Raw genomic sequence first — 17057 nt, 5'->3', positions numbered from 1 at the left:
AATGCTAGAAGGAAAACACCACTAATCCTTTTGTGTTTGTTCAATGATGTGCAAAAGCAAAGTGACGGGGTGATGGTGTCTCCAGGAGACTGGAAAGAACTTAAACAGGTGTAGGCAAAGTGCCTCTCCAAATTATCGTCATAGACAATATTCTTTGGTGGGAGATTAAGCAGCTTCTCGCAAATGCATGTCTGTTTGGTTTTTCTTGAGTGAACCATAGGACATTACATGTCATTTATAACAGAAAGGGTCAAAATACCCCAAACTATCATCCTTTCCCATCCTTCTTTATTTTGTTTTGCTACTTTTCTTTAAATGAAATCTAATGTGTGCTTGTAGAGCTCTTGGTGACCATCAAATCTTGTCTAGTTTTTACTGAAAGTCACCTTTACTTTTTCATTAAAAAGCAAAAACCAATGCTAAGACCACTTTAAGTTTCAGTCCAAAAACCCAACCTTCCCCACAGCCAAATGTTGCACTGGAGGTTTGTTTACTAAACAAGGGCTTTCCTCCTCTCTGATGCAAATACTCTGTACACACTCTCCTCCTGTGACATCTTTCATGTTTGACTCTGATGTCAAAGTCAGACGTCACTCTGCCCATCCTTCCTCATGAGGAGAGAGAGAAACTGGTAAATACCACCTGAGAACAATAATGTCCTAGCAACTCCTGAGGTCACAAGTCACCAAACCACCTGCTTCTGAAATGAATCATTTTTGAGAAAGGCAGAACTTTGGACTGGAGTTTGCAGAGCTGTTCCATTCAAGGGAGGAAGAGGGTTTGAAAAGCCAACATTTACTTGAAACTAAACACACCCCAAGTTACAAGATGAAAAGTTTATTTTTTTTCTTTAAAATGATTTGTAAAGAAGAGGCTTAGAACCAAACCACAGAGGCGCCACCACCAATCATACCGAGAATCATACAACATGAATTTTTTTTTTGTATTCAATTCTCTGCTTTCAATACAAGGGAATGACTAATATTCTCAGCATAGCCTATTATTAACTGCCACCCTATGCATTTCATCACTTTCCCCACTGTAAAAACTACTTTGCTTAAGGAAGACTGGAATGTCTGTCACACTAATCTCTCAGATAACTTGTTTTATCCCTGATATGGCATATGCATAGGTAAAAGCTTTAAGCACATCTGAGCAAACAAGAAATACCTCCCTTTGGTGAGAGGTGGGGGGAGGAGGAAGTAGAAAGAACAATGGAAAGCTTTTGAAGAAAATGATTGAAATAAAAAGAGGGTAAGAACCTGCAAAGCCCCTTCCATAGTTTTTTTTTCCCCTGAAGACAAAACTTGAACCCTGAAAATAAATGCTCTTTTGTTATAAAGTCATCTCAGATACTCTCTGTGCAATCTTCAAATAAAAATTTGGAGTTTGAAATTTTAGTACTATCTTTCAGAGTCTCCCTCTTTCTCATCACTAATATCCAGTCAGCAACTTAGCCCTTCTATTAGAGGTATAAGCCTGAAATATTTCTAACTTATTAAATAAAAAAGCTTCAGGGACATCAGAATTAATAATCTTGCCTTCCATCTTCAGGACTTGTGAGATCAAATCAGATTGCTGAAATTCCAGTCTATTATTAAGCCAGCTGATTGTACCTCAGCAATTCTCTCTCATATCCATCCCTTCTTCTCTGTCCCCACTGCTACCAGCCTAAAAATAGTTTCTCTTTACCACTCATTTATAATATTGTGGTGGTCTGATAGTAAGCCTTTCTATTTCCACTCACTATCCCTCCCTTGCTCGAACATAAACTCCATAGGCAAAAGTATCACAATTTTCAATCTTCCCTAGCCCTTAACACCTAGTTTTCTACATGTTTAATAAATGTTTAGTTAACTGAATTAATTCAAGCTTCAAAATATTCACTAGAAAATCTAACGATGATGACTAAGATGGAATTTCTTGGTTGAACTTTCTGGACCTGACTGGATTGTACCAAGCCATTAATCTTGTATCCACTATATTTAATGATAACTAGAGTTTTTATTGAAATTGTCATTGTTAATGTTGTTTGTTTTTGTTCTTTTTCAGAAAATAAAACAATTATTAATGAAACCATGTTGATTTCTTTATCATGTCAAATCTGATAGTATCTTCTTAAATCATGTATAATGGCACTGAACTTTAAACAAAAATTTTTAAAGATGGTGATGGGAAACCAGTTCTGAGAAAGCATGTATGTTGAATAAAAACTATTATTTATCACACCCAAAAGATCAATCTATTCCTTCATTAAACTCTGGGCTTTGGTGGGAGCTTGGGAGCCACAGTGGTGGGAGCAACATATGATTTATTGATACAGGCACATCTCTAGGATACAAAGAATTCCTACAGACTTTAATGGTAATTCCCTAGGTGAGAAATCTGGAGAAGTATTAAAAAAAAAAGTTATCAGTCCAACAGTGAACCATGACTCATTTCCACCTTCATCTGTCCCCTCTCTGCATTGAGAAGCATAGAGGTAAGGGCACTGATCTTATAGGAGAAGAAGCTGAATTTGTCATGAGCAACTTTTGATTCTAATTTGGTTTGTCTTGTAAAATGGTGAGAATAATATTTGCTAATCTTAATTCATGGATCTGATGAAAGGAAGATATTTTGAAAACAAACACCAAAGTGGCAAATTGGAGTTCATTTATCATTCAGACTATTTCCATATAAGAGCTAAATTACTGCAGCTACTACAGCACTCCATCCTGTATTCTACCATCTCTTCCATGACATCAAGGTAAACAAATTAGAAAACATCTTGTTGTGATAAAGACTAAATCAATTTTTCTACATTTTTACAATTAGCCTGAAAAGAAAAACAACAGTAAGAGATTTGTTTTTCTTTTCAGGATCACTGTAAAATATGCATAAAAACTAATTTAGCCTTTATCGTGACAAACTTCAATAATTTAGCTCTTATAGAGAAACAGAAGGAAACAATCAAGGCAGAACCTGAATGATAAATGGGGTTGGTTCAATTTCTTCATAGAAACTTTTTTTGATTATAAAAGTGATAGCAGTTATTGAAACATTGAGCACAAATGTGTCTGAAGAACTTATGACAGCAAAATTTATGCTAGTAAGAGACAAATTTTTTAGACTAGAAACCTGAAATAAAAATACCTAGCTATTCAACAAATTTGACAAGGATTCATGAAGTCCTCAAGGGTCATAAACAAAATAGATACATGACCTATCCCATAAACCATCTTATGTCCCATGGTGGATAGAGCACTGGACTTGGAGAAGATCTGAGTTCTAATCTAATATCAGATGCTTACTAGCTGTGTGACCTTGAAAATTTTCACTTAACTTTTGTCAGCCTCAGTTTTCCCATCCATAAAATGGACTTAATAAAATCATCTACCTTCCAGACTTTTTCTGGGGAATCAAATGAGATACTCTTTGTAAAGAACTTTTAATACCATAAAGCACCATAGAGAAGGTAGTATTAATGTTATCCATTGCTGCCATGATTTTATAATCCCGATGAGCTTATTTTAGATTTCCTGGCTATAAGTATCCTTTTTTTTTCTTTATGGTGAACTTTCTACTCTGTGAGACAGGTGTCCCAGACAAATCAATCTCCAATTCTCTTTTTTAACAGTTTGTATGTTTTGGCTCTCTAGTTAGATTTTTTTAAAAATATATTTGAAATGCATAATTATAAAGTTATTCCATTCAACAGCTAAAACCACATTATCATGTTCATCATTAGTCAAAAGGAAAACAAAAAGCTATGCCCAGAGGCAATGCCATGATGGATAGCAGGACAAGAACCCACTCCTTCACCCCAAGTGAACGAGCAGGAAGGATACTACTTCTGACAAATTCCATATTCATCCAACCCATCGATTACTAATAAGACTGGGATTCCTCCACTTAAACAAACACAATTTTGACTTCGGCCCAAAAAGAAATCCAAAGTTCCCATTTGAAAGTGATGATCTGGGGATATCCTGACTTTAGTAACCCCCCTCCATTTCCCCCCTTGTAGAAAGACCACACTAAAGCCTTTGTTTTCCTAGGTGAGTCTGCACCAGCACATTGCCCTGAGCATCAAACAATTTGCGTAATTTCTTCTCCCTCTGAGGGTGTTGCCAAAAGTCCAGTGCCAGATGTAAAATCTACCTACAGCCAGGCTTATCAGTGCTCTGAATAAAAAGCTCTTCATTCTTAACCTAACAAATACCTGAGGGCAAGCATCAGTGCAGATTCCTTCATGCTCTTAGGCTTTGTCCTATCATGTCCAGGGCCCTCGGCACTCAGGTAAATATGTCAAGGGCTAGTCAACAGCCACAGACTGGTCTGCCAGCCTGCAAGTTGGGGCTGGCAGCAACGCCTCAGTGAACCTCCACCCAGCCATAAATGAGGCACAGCCTAAGGTATCTATTAAGACAATGTCTGTCACTTAATAAATCTCTCCCCAGATGAAAATGAATTTCTAGAAAATCAAATCAATACAGGTCACAAAAATGACTGGCTTGGACAAACCCACTGACTTTGGGCAAAGAAACTTTTGCTTCATTCATTTTTCCCAAAATATATAGGGAACTCAAAGAAGAGGGGAATTCCTTGAAAAGTCTCATTATCTGAAGGGAAGGAAGGGAAGGAAAGGGAAACCCTTGACTCCAAGTCAAAAGAATTTGCTAGTTGCAACAAGTCTATGGAATAATTCACCAATTTCTTCTTGCAGTAATCTATGTTGATATCAAGGTAGACAGGGGCACCTTTCTCTCATGTTTGTGAAGCAACCTCAGATAACCTAACACAACAATCAAAATTTAATAATAATAATAATAATAATAATAATAATATTGTGGTATAGTAATAAGAACATTAGACAGACTCTAGAATCCTGTGTTCTCATCTTGCTCTGCTATTATGTAACCTGTGTGCATTGTACCTTTAGATTTAACATAATAAGGTTAGATTTTTCTAAGTCCCTTGAAATCCTAAAATATTATCACTGTCTTAAGGTTCAAATCCATCTTGAATTAGATATTATATCATATTATCAGATCAGATCAGATCAGATTATATCAGATCAGATCATATTATATCAGATCAGATGATATCACATCACATCATTTGAAGTTGGAAATCACCAGCAACAGCATAGATTTTCAAGGATGAGTATACATTTTTTTCACTAAGAAAATCCAGGTAACTAAGTGACATATAGGATGCAACTGGAAATAAGAAGGAAATTTCACTAAAGTCACTAAGAACCAACTATAGATTACACTGTCCTCTGCATTAGGACTACAGAATGACACAAGTGATGGTCCTTAGCCTCAAAGAGATTCTAGTCTAAGAAGGACAGAAAATAAAAGATGTTCATAAATAACTATAATACAATCCATGACTATGCAATCAGGTTCATCTTATTGTGGCTCCTTTGATTGCATCAAGCAATTGCTATAAAACTGTCTTGTAAAACTTACACAAGCATAGAATTCTAGAGTACAAAGAGATCCCGTCATCATCTTGCTGATTTTTTTAAAGATGAGGAAAATGAGCCCTGAAGAGGTTAAATGATTTGTTCAAAGTGTTGCACAATGCTTAGAGTGTTAATTCAGGATCCAGGAAGACCTGAGTCCAGGTTCAATCACCAATACTTATCGATTGTGTAGTAAGTTTGACAAGTCAATTAACCCCTATTTGCCTCAGTTTCCTCATCTGTAAAATAGGGATAATAGCACTTACCTCCCAGGGTTTTTGTGAGTATCAAGATAATAATTGTAAAGAACATGGTATAGTGTCTGATATATATTAAAGGACAATAATAGCTATAATATTAATAATAATAAATGTTATTATTTTTATTACCACTAAGTTGCAGAGACCAGCAACCTAGAACACAGCTCCTTGACTGTACAGGAGTCTATGTAATATCTTGCTATCTAGTCAAAGGAATGACCTGCCACTTCAGGATATAATTATTTCTGAGACTTTCTAAATTACCACAATTTCTGAAACCCAGAATTTCACAATAATTTCCTCTTATAAGTAAATGATTGAATATAGTGATGTTGTCCATTTTAATGAGGCTCAAGTGAGTCCATTAAAAATAGCTCCTACAAACTGAACTCTTGTTCTCAACAATGACAGGCTATTTAATTACAGGACAGGAGAATGTCACTTAAATAGCACCACTTTTACTGTATAGTGCTGATGTAGAAGCTTTTCCAAAGAAGAATTTCAATAAAAAGATCTCACCCATTCTGATGGCACATGATAACTGAACTGCAAATCTGAGTATCATAGCAACAAAAACAAAACTTAAAGACCATGGCTGAAAATGGGCTGTCGTTTTCATTGGGAAAGGGCCTTGACCCTCTGTGAAACAGAGGTAGCTGAAAAAGTCATCCCAACATGGGGATGTATTAAATTTGGGCTCTATCCATGTGGGCAGAGGAGACCACTGGTAATTGGCCATTTGAACTTGATTCTTTTTTGTCCCCACTAGCTGAGATCCTCAGATGACTGCCTGCCAATTTTGAAAGTCTAGATGAGAATATTTAGCTGACTCAATTCTTATTTTATTAGTGCCTCTCAAAGCAATTATTAGGGTTTTGAGAAAAGATGAGAGTATTTCACACCTCCATCTTTACTGAAAATGTCTTATACTCCAGTGACATTTGGCTTCTACATGTAAAGAAGGTTCAAGGTTTGGAAAATTATTTGAGTTAAGCTTTAATGGATATTCCCAACCAGCATTGTGTCATTATTGGCTCATGTTTAGCTGGGATATCTCCCAAGTTTGTGACATCATCAGACCTTTCTCTACTTTACTCCATAGACTCACAACTCCCTCTACATTACACCACAGAATTATGCCACAGAATCACATGCTCTTTTCAACAAGACAGATTGTTGTGGATTAACTCTAAAGTGAACAACCCTCTTATTCAGCAGCCCAAATCAAATACAAATCCTAAAACAAGAAGAAATTTCTCAGCATCTCATGAAACAGCTGCCAGAATTTTATGAAGAGGGAAAAAAAAAACCTTGAAAATTTTACAAAATAACTCAACCTAAAACTTGGCCATGAAATTTACACAATGACTGAAGTGCACAGGATAATGTTAACTGGTAACTCCCATGAATAACCCTGATTTCAATTAACCAAGTTCTGGTAAGTTCATGAGAAAGTACAATTTTGAAGAGATGCTGTCCTTTGAACATTTGGCTCCCATCACAGAGTTGAATTTTTTAAAAATAGTTAACTACATGCTACCTATGAACTTAATTTACATGAGAAATAAACATTTGATTTTTCACACCCACCATATAGTATTAGAATCCAAAGTGGTATAATTCCCAAATTTTCCAATTATTTATATATTTCCCTTCATTCTTCCTGCCAAAATAAGCTTTAAGTCGTTTGCCTTGAGGTGACCAATTAAATACTGGTTGCTCCTCTTTCATTTTATCAAAATCAAACATCACTAAGCAAATGTTACACAGATTTCAGGGCGGGGGGGGGCAGGCAGAGGAGGAGGAGAAGAGAAAATGTGGTTCAAAAAGTTGCTTTCTTATCAGTACCTAAGATGCAAAAATCATCCAAAAAAACATGACACTTCACATTAAGTCTCAGAGCATCCAAAAAAAAAAAAAAAGAAAGCTAGCTGTAACTAAATTGGGCTAACTATAGCCTCCTCCACTGTTTTTTTTTAACAGATACAAACCACAGGTAAGACTTCCACATGATGAAACTCAAGTATGTATATGTATTGGGGTTGAGGTTGGAGGTCAGAATATACCTGGAGAACATTCTGTATCAATATATTACTCACTCTGCAAATACGAGTCACATCTGTCTGACCATAGAAACCAACACTGAACCCTAAAATTTTACTTCATTTCTCCAAATAAATGGTAGCAGTCAGTTCCTAGGCCTTAGTCATTAGAAGGAATATGGTGTGTCTAAAGTCATCTCTCTTCATAAGGTCCCAATATTCTAGGAGGTGGGTTTTTCAAATAGCAGGGGGTGTACTTTGGATTATTTACTATGGGACCATCCCTTGGACAGTTAAGTTTATTAAATATTTATCAATTGCCTACTGCTGACCATGATAAAGAAAACAAAATCCTCAATTAAGCATAACCCACTTAAAAACAACCATTTTTCCCTTTCTCTGAAACAAACTGAACAAACAAAACTGCTATCTTGATTTTAATTAACCAAAAATACTAAAAAAATTTCTTGTTATTGATGGAAGTCCAATTTCCTATACCTTCTACCTTCACATATCTTCTGGTAATTAGGAGGACCTTTATGGGATATTCAAGATGAAACCAATCACTAGATTGTACTTCTCAAGATGGAAACTCATATATTTTAGAATCAATTTGATTTTCACAATTTCCAACAACTACAACAAAATAATTTCTGTTTAATTGTCTTTTAGTCTTCAAGGTCTCTTCATCAAAATTATTCCACAAAGATTATAGTTTATAAGAAGAAGATGGACTGGGAGTCACAAGTGTGCTCCACCTCTGACACTTAATACCTATGCAATTCACAGTTTTCTAATACATAACTTGGGGATGAGAATGCCCATATATTCTATCTGGCAGGATGGTTGTATAGTTCTCATGTATATGAAGGGTATTGCAAATTTTAAAATGCAACATAAATATCAATTATTATTTTGTGAACCATATTATTATAGACTATAGTTCTTTACTTCCTTGCAATCACTAGTGCTAGTTGGGGAAGAGAAATGCAAATATTTAGTGAAACAATCTAGGAATTGAATAACACTGAATGCTACATCCTTCACAAAGTCTAATATCATTCGCATACTAACATGGCCTAGAATTCCGTGCTTCCATCTTTCAGTCTATTTCTAACAAGTTTGAAATCTTCCTATGAAAAAAGGGAATTAATTCTATTCACATAAAACAGTGTTAACTATCAGAGTAGACTCTAGGCAGTGAAATGGGCAGTGGAAAACGAATCAAGAGATCTATGTATGAGTTCCATCCTTGACCAAGTAATTCACCTTCGGGGCAGTGGCTTCCTTATCTATAGAATGAAGAATCTGAACAAGATTCTTTCTAAAGTTTCTTTCAGTTCTAAATGAGCAATCCTAGTTGCTCCCTTCTGATGATAGGTAAGATTACTAACCCTGTTCTAAAATAACTTCAGTCCAAGGACTAAAGACGGGAATTTCAGTGGCAACCACATACATCAACTGTTACCACAGTTATCTTCCCTTTATTTAAACACAGGTGATATTTTCTTCTGTTGTATTTTTTATTCCATTACAATGTACTGCACCCTTTACTTCTATATTATTCCTGACATCCAGTAACATTTATCTAGCTAATATAAATTTCAAGACTGTCAGTACCTTTTATTCTACACTTACCTTACACAAGATGACATATGGGAACTAAAAATAGTCCACATGGCACATAAAATCTGGCTAATCTGGGAAAAGGGAATTGTCTAAAAAAAGTCAAATTATTCTTCTCAAAGAAGACACTGTATTTAAAAGTATTAAAAACTAATCATCTCTCTTAAGTCATATATAAAATTAGGCATCCTTTATACTTTTAAATTAATCAAACTAGATAAAATGAAAGATTACATATACACTAAAATACTTATGTCAGCACTTTTTTGAGACAGCAAAGACCTGGATATAGATGCCTATTGACTGGAGAATATCTTAATAAAATGTGATAAGTGAATAATAAGGTTTGAAATATTGCTGAACAAAAGAAATAATGACCATGATCAACAACTGAGAAACATGGAAAGAGTTTACTGATGTAAAGTAAAATATGCAGAGCCAAGAAAGACTGAAACAATGTAAATGGCAAGGACAACCACCATAAAAAGGTCAAAAATGAATCTTTTTTTTTTTTTAGATTTTTGCAAGGCAAATGTGGTTAAGTGGCTTGCCCAAGGAAAAATGAATCTTAAAAAACAATGAAGAACTAGGCCTCAAAGGAGAAATAAAAGTATGATACAGAATTATTCATTCAGGTGGTATTGTACTTACCAACAACATCAAGATGGTATGTATGGTTAATGGATCCATATTCATTTTCAACTACACAGGTATAATTTCCTTTGTCAGATGGAACCACACTTTCCATGATAAGACTCCAATGCTGGTTTCGTACCTAAAATAATGAAAATTTATTAAAATTATTAGTTTTGACCATTATACACAAGAAAGGAAGGAAAGAAGGAAGGAAGGAAAGAGGGAAGGAAGGAAGGAAGAAGAGAACAGAGCAAGGGAGAAACATATGGAAGACTTAAATGCTGTTTACTTTCAAATCAAGTGTGCAGAAATGTGGCAGCTAAAGGATATTCATTAGCATGATTAACAGGTGTTCAATGGGAATTTACATGACTTTATTCAATCATTCAATGACTCATATCCACAAAACGAAAAGGCATTTTAACTCATGTAAATGTTTCATGATTGAACCAAAAGGCATGAGCCTAGGGTGCCAAGAACAGGTATTTGGTAGATTTGCAATGTGGGATGGCAAAATGGGCTCATAGGTTATACACCAGATAAAGAGTACAAAGGTATGTTAGAACCAATCATAATAGACAGGGACCAAATTCTCTAGCCTAATCTCTCATTAATGTGATCAATAAAGGTAGGCTACTACTGCTCATGTTATCATCATTTTCATTAACTTGCACTTTCTAACCTGGGTGGGGGGGAATGGCTCATGCATTCCCATTGTTAAGAATGCTCATCTCTCTAAATCTGTCCAGTTCCAGCTCAGATGCCATTTTCTTCAGGATGACTTTTCTTTATCTCCTCAGTCTAAAAGAATCTGTTCTTTCTCCAAATTTCCTTAGCACCTAGGCCCCTCTTACTGGACTGTAACATTATGGTTCTCACATGCCATGAGGTTTTTTTTTGCTTTGTTTTGTTTTTTTTAGGGTTTTTTTTGCAAGGCAAACGGGGTTACATGGCTTGCCTAAGGCCACACAGCTAGGCAATTATTAAGTGTCTGAGACTGGATTTGAACCCAGGTACTCCTGACTCCAAGGCCAGTGCTTTATCCACTAGGCCACCTAGCCGCCCCTGCCATGAGGTTTTGAGGACTTCATCCCAATGATCCAGAGAGCAAGGAAAGGACAATCATGGAGCTGTGCACATAGTAGACATTTAATAAAATATTTGTTGAATGAATAAAACAATAAATAATAACCAAACACTCTGGCTTTACAACCTTTATTATGTCACTGAGATCTAAAGGATCCCTTCAGGTTTGGATACCTTGGACTTGGGTCTCAGATTATGCTTAACAGTTCTTAGCTTTAGTGGAGGATCTTTCAGGGATTGTCTTTACAGATCCTGCGGTGACTCAGTCAGGTTACAAACAATTGCACATTTTCAAATCATTGCTGACCTTCCTACTAGCCATCTCCAACTTTCATCTGGTTTCTTTCAGACTTTATAAAGACTATCAGAAAGTGAGTTTACCTAAAATATCTTGAATTAAATTCACCAAATATTTATTAGTTATCTTTTATAGGCAAGAGATGCCCTAAACTCCAAATATTGGGAAATTTAAATCCTCAGATACTTTAATGATCAGAATTATCTGCTTATATGCTCCCTAAGACATTAAACAGACAAGATACTTAAGTTAAAGTAAGTTATGACAACTTCTATTCAAAATTTTTGATGAAATACCTGGAAGAATATTCAGTGTCCACAGCTGGTTTGTGCCAATATAATAAAAACATTCTCAGAGTTAATTTGTGAGTTTAATTCTATTCCAATCAATTGTAAAGGTATGCTTCACAAAGCTAGGCAAAATAATAATAAAATGTATTTGAACAACAAAAACTTCAGAATATCAAAGAAAATTGTGAAGGAAGGTAGGAATGAGATTAATAGTATGTACAGACTTCAAATTACCTTTCAAAGCAACAGTCATTAAAGGCATTTGGTAGTGATTAAAAAAAATAGAAAAGTGAATCAATGGAACAAAATAGACAAAAGAGAATCAGAAACAATGAAACTCAAAAAAAATATTTATTACTTAAGGGAAAATTTCCTATTGCTAAGAAATGAAAAATCTGGAAAATAGTGTGAGAAAAATTAGACCTAGATCAACACCTTAACTTATTCCTTAAAAAAAAATCTGACCTGAATATCAAAGATCATACCATAAAAAATTAAAGAGAAATATACTTTTTTACCTTTTAATAGATTTTGCTAAAAAATTATTTTTTTTAAAGAAATCTGTCGAGTACAGTACTTTGGGAGAGAGAGATACATCTCTAAGGGTTTCAGAGAGCAGAATCAGAATTCTCCTCCCTGAAAGGGGTTCCCCCAACCTCCAGAGTCAGTTGTGTGGGGGGCTACGTCACCAAGTCATGTAATCCATCATTTAGCCATGCTGTAAATAATTCAGTTCTTTGAGCCCTCACTCAAATGTCACTCCCATAAGCCTTTAATCATCCCTAGTGCCCTTCCCTGGACTCCATCCAAACTGTCAATGTCTTTCTTGCACTTAGATCCAAATTTGGCATCATGTATTCCAAATGGAATTGAACCCAAACTGCTAAGGGAGGGAATATTATTTTCCTCAGTCCAAGACACTGAACCTTGGCATATACGGCTTAGTAGATCATTGCCTTTTTTTAACATCAGAGCATATGGTAAGCTCCCATGTAGCCTGCTATCCATTATTACATCAAGCTCTCCCTGGGTGTGATTGCATTCCACACAAGTCCCTCCCTCCTAGAATACACAAGCACAGTTTATTTCCTAGAGCAGCACTGAGACAATTAATAAGTTAACATTCCAAATTTCTTTTAGTTTGATGAGCATATTTATGAAAATGCAATATTTCTGTATTTTGTAGGTAATCAATATTTCTCCCATATCATGCAAGGGATGCTTATTTTCTCCTTTCAGTGATATGAATTTTGATTCCTTGACCATCAGTATAAATTTTAGTATGCAATGGCATTTCTCAGATGTAAAATCCCTTGTAAATCCCAAGCAATGATTATGCATATATCACACTATTTTAAATGATCATTCCTTAAGGAACTTGGAGAATGAGTTCTTATAACTCATAAAAATAGAAAAACAAAGATATTTTAAAAACAACTACACCTACACTGCCCCAGTTGTGTGAACTCTTTCAACTTAAAGACAAAATATGTGGCCTGAGCAGGTTTTTCTAAATTCTTCTTCTTCCTTTTTTAGGACTAAATTCCTTATGAAAGATAAGTAAGATGCATTTTAAAACACCTCTGCATTTTAAAGCATTCTACAGGGAGGGGTTGTTGGGAAAGCCTTCTGGCAGTAACTTCTTTGCTACAGGCCTTCACAACAGGCAGACCAACTCCAACAGGCCCAGGATCTACAAGAGCCCCCACTTGGTCCTCCCTACCCCCTCCAAGCCTTAGGGCATGTTATCTTTATTCTTCATCGGCCAGAGGAACTGGACTGAGAAGCACAGGAATTTAAATAGTGCTCTCAAGAAGCATGTTTGCAACATTTTCATACTGAAATGGAAAGGAAAAAAGATATTTTTTGTCCTTTTAACAAAACACAAATACAAAATTCTACAAACTATACCTTTTCCACTAAAGTACAAAAGCTGAATCAGAAGAAGGTTTTTTCCTAAATTCCTTGGCTTCTAATGCCTGCTTCTCTTGGCCACACCAATAGGCACCCCAGAAAAAAATAAAGTATATACTTGAGCTAAGTTGGTATGACTTCAAATCCTGCCAGTCACTGAACCAGCTCTGTTAAGAGGGTTAACTGTGATGAATCAGTTCACCTCTCTTGGCCTCAGTTTTCTTCATCTGTAAAATGAGGATGCCAAGAGAAAGTTGTACTTGTTTGGTATCTTAGGTTGGATTCCCTCTATAGATATATAGTTTTATGACATAAAAGCACCTAAAGGAAAAGTCCACAACTTAATCAATCTTAGTTACTTGGTCTATACAACATGAAGTATCTTCATACTTTTAGATATCCAGATGTTTGGCATAGATGGAAAAAAAACATGCAGATGACTACCATTTTTTTTCCTGGAGGTATTCTTATTATATTAGAAGCAACTCACTGTTTCTTAGTGTTGCAAACTTCCCTCTCCCTTCCTTCCTTTTTGTGTTGTTAGCATAAAACTGGAGAATTCCACAGTTTTTACATCTCTCTCATACAGTCAGAATGGCAGAAACCAAGATATAATTCAACTTCTATTAGCACTAAAACAAATAAAGTATTATTGAACTGACACTAATCCATAATACATCATTCATAAATAAGCCATTTTGTGGAATGTTCAAGTTAAAACCTTTACAAATCCTAGGGAATAGAAATCACTCCCATTTCTATTGTGTTTAAAAGACCTGAACTTATAGTGTATAGAGAGGGCCTGGACAAGGAAGCTTATCAAAATGTAGATGTGGAAACAAATGTAGGTTAATGCTTAAACAGTAAGACTGATAGTAGTGGGTTTCCTTTTAAAGAAGTATCCAGAAAACTTGGCTCTGGGGTTCCCTGATGCTCACTTCTGACAGAAACTCCTCATTTCATTTGGAAAATAACCCTCATTTCTAGATAAGGAATTGTGGATCACAAAATCACACAATACACTGGCCATCTCTATAGTAAGCTACCATTCTTAGACTTCAACTCCTTCCTTTCTCAAAAGTCACTCTGATTGCAGAAAGAATGTGATCTGAAAACAAACATAACCTTACACCTATACAAAATTGTGCTAGTTAATCCTAGGATTAACAGGGATCTGAAGTCATTGGAGGGGGGGAAAGCAAAAAGTTTGTCAAGGCTTATCCCTAATGTTACTGTCTCAAAGGGTAAAATCAGAATGGAAAAAACAAAGATATCTTTCTTAACTTCTCTTGTTGCATGATTACAGGCAGTTAGATTATGATAATAATTGAAAGATAGAAAAAGCTAAAAAGTGTAGTACATTAATATAGGATGAGTCCTGAGGATTTTTTCCCCTTAAAAGTCTAGATTTATTATGCACTTTTGAAATCAGAATGAAATTTGCATTAGAAAGGTTTTAGAATGGTATTTCAATAACCTCAAAAATGTAGTTCAGATTCATCTGCCCACAAGACAATAAATAGGGTTTAATGATAATTAATAGGAAAAGACAGCATAATGACCAGATTTTCCTTTCTTGTATCTGAAATGAATAAGGGAAAAAATTGTTTTTGGCTGTTTTACACTATTAAGAAATAGCTCAAGTATTTTAACAAAGCATTTTTCAACCCTGGTTTTTGAGTACAGAATTAATATTCTAAGCCTAACATAGGTTAGCTGTATATAAGCCTTATAGGTCATAACAAGCTATATGTGTGTATATGTATGTATGAATAATGAAAAGTTTGGGTGTATATGAAAATCCTTTTCTCCCTTTTGTCTCAGGAATTTCCTAGCAAGACACTGGGAAATAAGAAGGTTTAGCAACTAAACCAATTTCTTGATTTTCTGTTACATTTTAATCAAGAATTGATTTAATTTTTTTACAGGTACCTAGAATCAAAGAATATAAGATCTGAAAGAAATACCAAAAGGTTTCAAGTCCAAAGTATACATGAATAAGAATCTACCCTAAAATATCTCAGAAAAAGGAATGAGACAGACTCTGCTCATATTGGCAATCTAACTACTAGAATTATCTCAAAAAAAACAAGACTTTATATTTGAGATTTAAAATTTGCTGAGTTTTGAACGCAATTATTTATATGATTGAAATCATTCAGAGTGAGAATTTTTTTAAAAAAAGTTAGAGATTAGAAATCCAGACCTACTTAATCAATTTTGTCTCATGGACTCTTTTAGCCAGTGAATACTATGAATTTCTCAGAAGAATGATTTTTTTAAAATTCACAAATGAAGGAAATTCTAAGTTTCATTTAAATATTAGTGAAAATAAGGATAGAATTTGTTTTCCAATGCAAGTTTAGGAATCTCCCAGGGTAAAGGCACTGATCTAATCCAATGCTCTCATTTTGCACATGAGGAAACTGAACCCCAAGAGGTGAAATTTCCTCACCATTGTCTAGGATTGACTAAAACATTCATGGAGAGCAATTCCTTAAGTCAACCACACCACTGCAAACCACCCACTGTTATATCTATAGTCACATCTTTGTTGGTGGAATATATAGTATTAAAAAATTTGTCTCTTAATCAAGGGGATTGTTCTGTTTCCTTAGTCAACACAGCAGAAACAAAAAGTATCTATTTATGCAACCACTAGGTATTTTCAGTAAAATGAGGTTCCTGCCATAGTTCTCAACCAGGTTTTGTTCAGGGTTGTTTTTTTCCCCCTTAGCTGGCTTTATTTTTCTAACATCTCCAAAGAAGTTGTAAATCAATGGACGGTGGCCAAGTTACCCCACTCATAAAAAGGTGGAAGGTGCTAGGCAGCTGTGCTGCTAGAACTCAGTCACAGTTTATGAAGTAAGCAAATTTATAAAGAAACACTCACAGAAACAACCAATGTTTCTTATGGAAACTTTCTAGAAGTTACTTTCTGCAAATTTACATTTTGGAAAACTTGACACCTTCCTTCCTCATTAAGAGAAAATGGAAAAGAAAGAGCCTCTCTGTGAGGAGGTTGGGAAGTGAGCAGTTTATGTATTAAGGGATTTTATTTATATATTTATTTTTGTTCTGTGCTTGCTGATTTGAAGGAGCCTTCAAGAATGAAAAATCCTGTTGTTTTTTTTTATGAGTATAACTTTAAGCAGGTCACTTGACCACTAAAAGCCTCAGTTTCCCTATCTAAATAAGGTTGGCCCAATAGCCTCTAAAACCTTGCTCAGTTCAAATATATTTCCTTAGGTGACATTTTAGGAAGAACATGCTATTTAAAAGTCAATCTGGATTATGAAAAAACTAACAAAAAGACACCAATAAACAAGCAAAAATAGAAACTAGATCTAGAGGTAGGCGGTTACTCAGAAAACAATTCATAAGAAGGAAAAACATGTCTCTTTTCATTTTTACCTTTTGCCAAATAACTTATTTTAATTCTGTTCTCCT

At 35.1% G+C, this 17057-nt stretch overlaps 1 protein-coding gene across 9 annotated transcripts in view; it reads right to left on the bottom strand.

The window, feature by feature from the left end:
* FGFR2 (fibroblast growth factor receptor 2) overlaps window positions 1-17057 on the bottom strand; it is a 111801-nt gene that overhangs the window by 46625 nt on the left and 48119 nt on the right. For all 9 annotated transcript variants that reach the window (XM_074233505.1, XM_074233506.1, XM_074233507.1 and 6 more), the window contains one exon: window positions 10035-10158. In XM_074233505.1, coding sequence (XP_074089606.1) covers window positions 10035-10158 — 124 coding nt within the window. The remainder of the gene's footprint in view (window positions 1-10034; window positions 10159-17057) is intronic.

The sequence above is a fragment of the Macrotis lagotis genome, chromosome 4 (genome assembly GCF_037893015.1).
Source record: "Macrotis lagotis isolate mMagLag1 chromosome 4, bilby.v1.9.chrom.fasta, whole genome shotgun sequence".
NCBI classification, from domain to species: Eukaryota; Metazoa; Chordata; class Mammalia; order Peramelemorphia; family Peramelidae; genus Macrotis; species Macrotis lagotis.
This window is presented reverse-complemented; position numbering and strand designations above follow the sequence as displayed.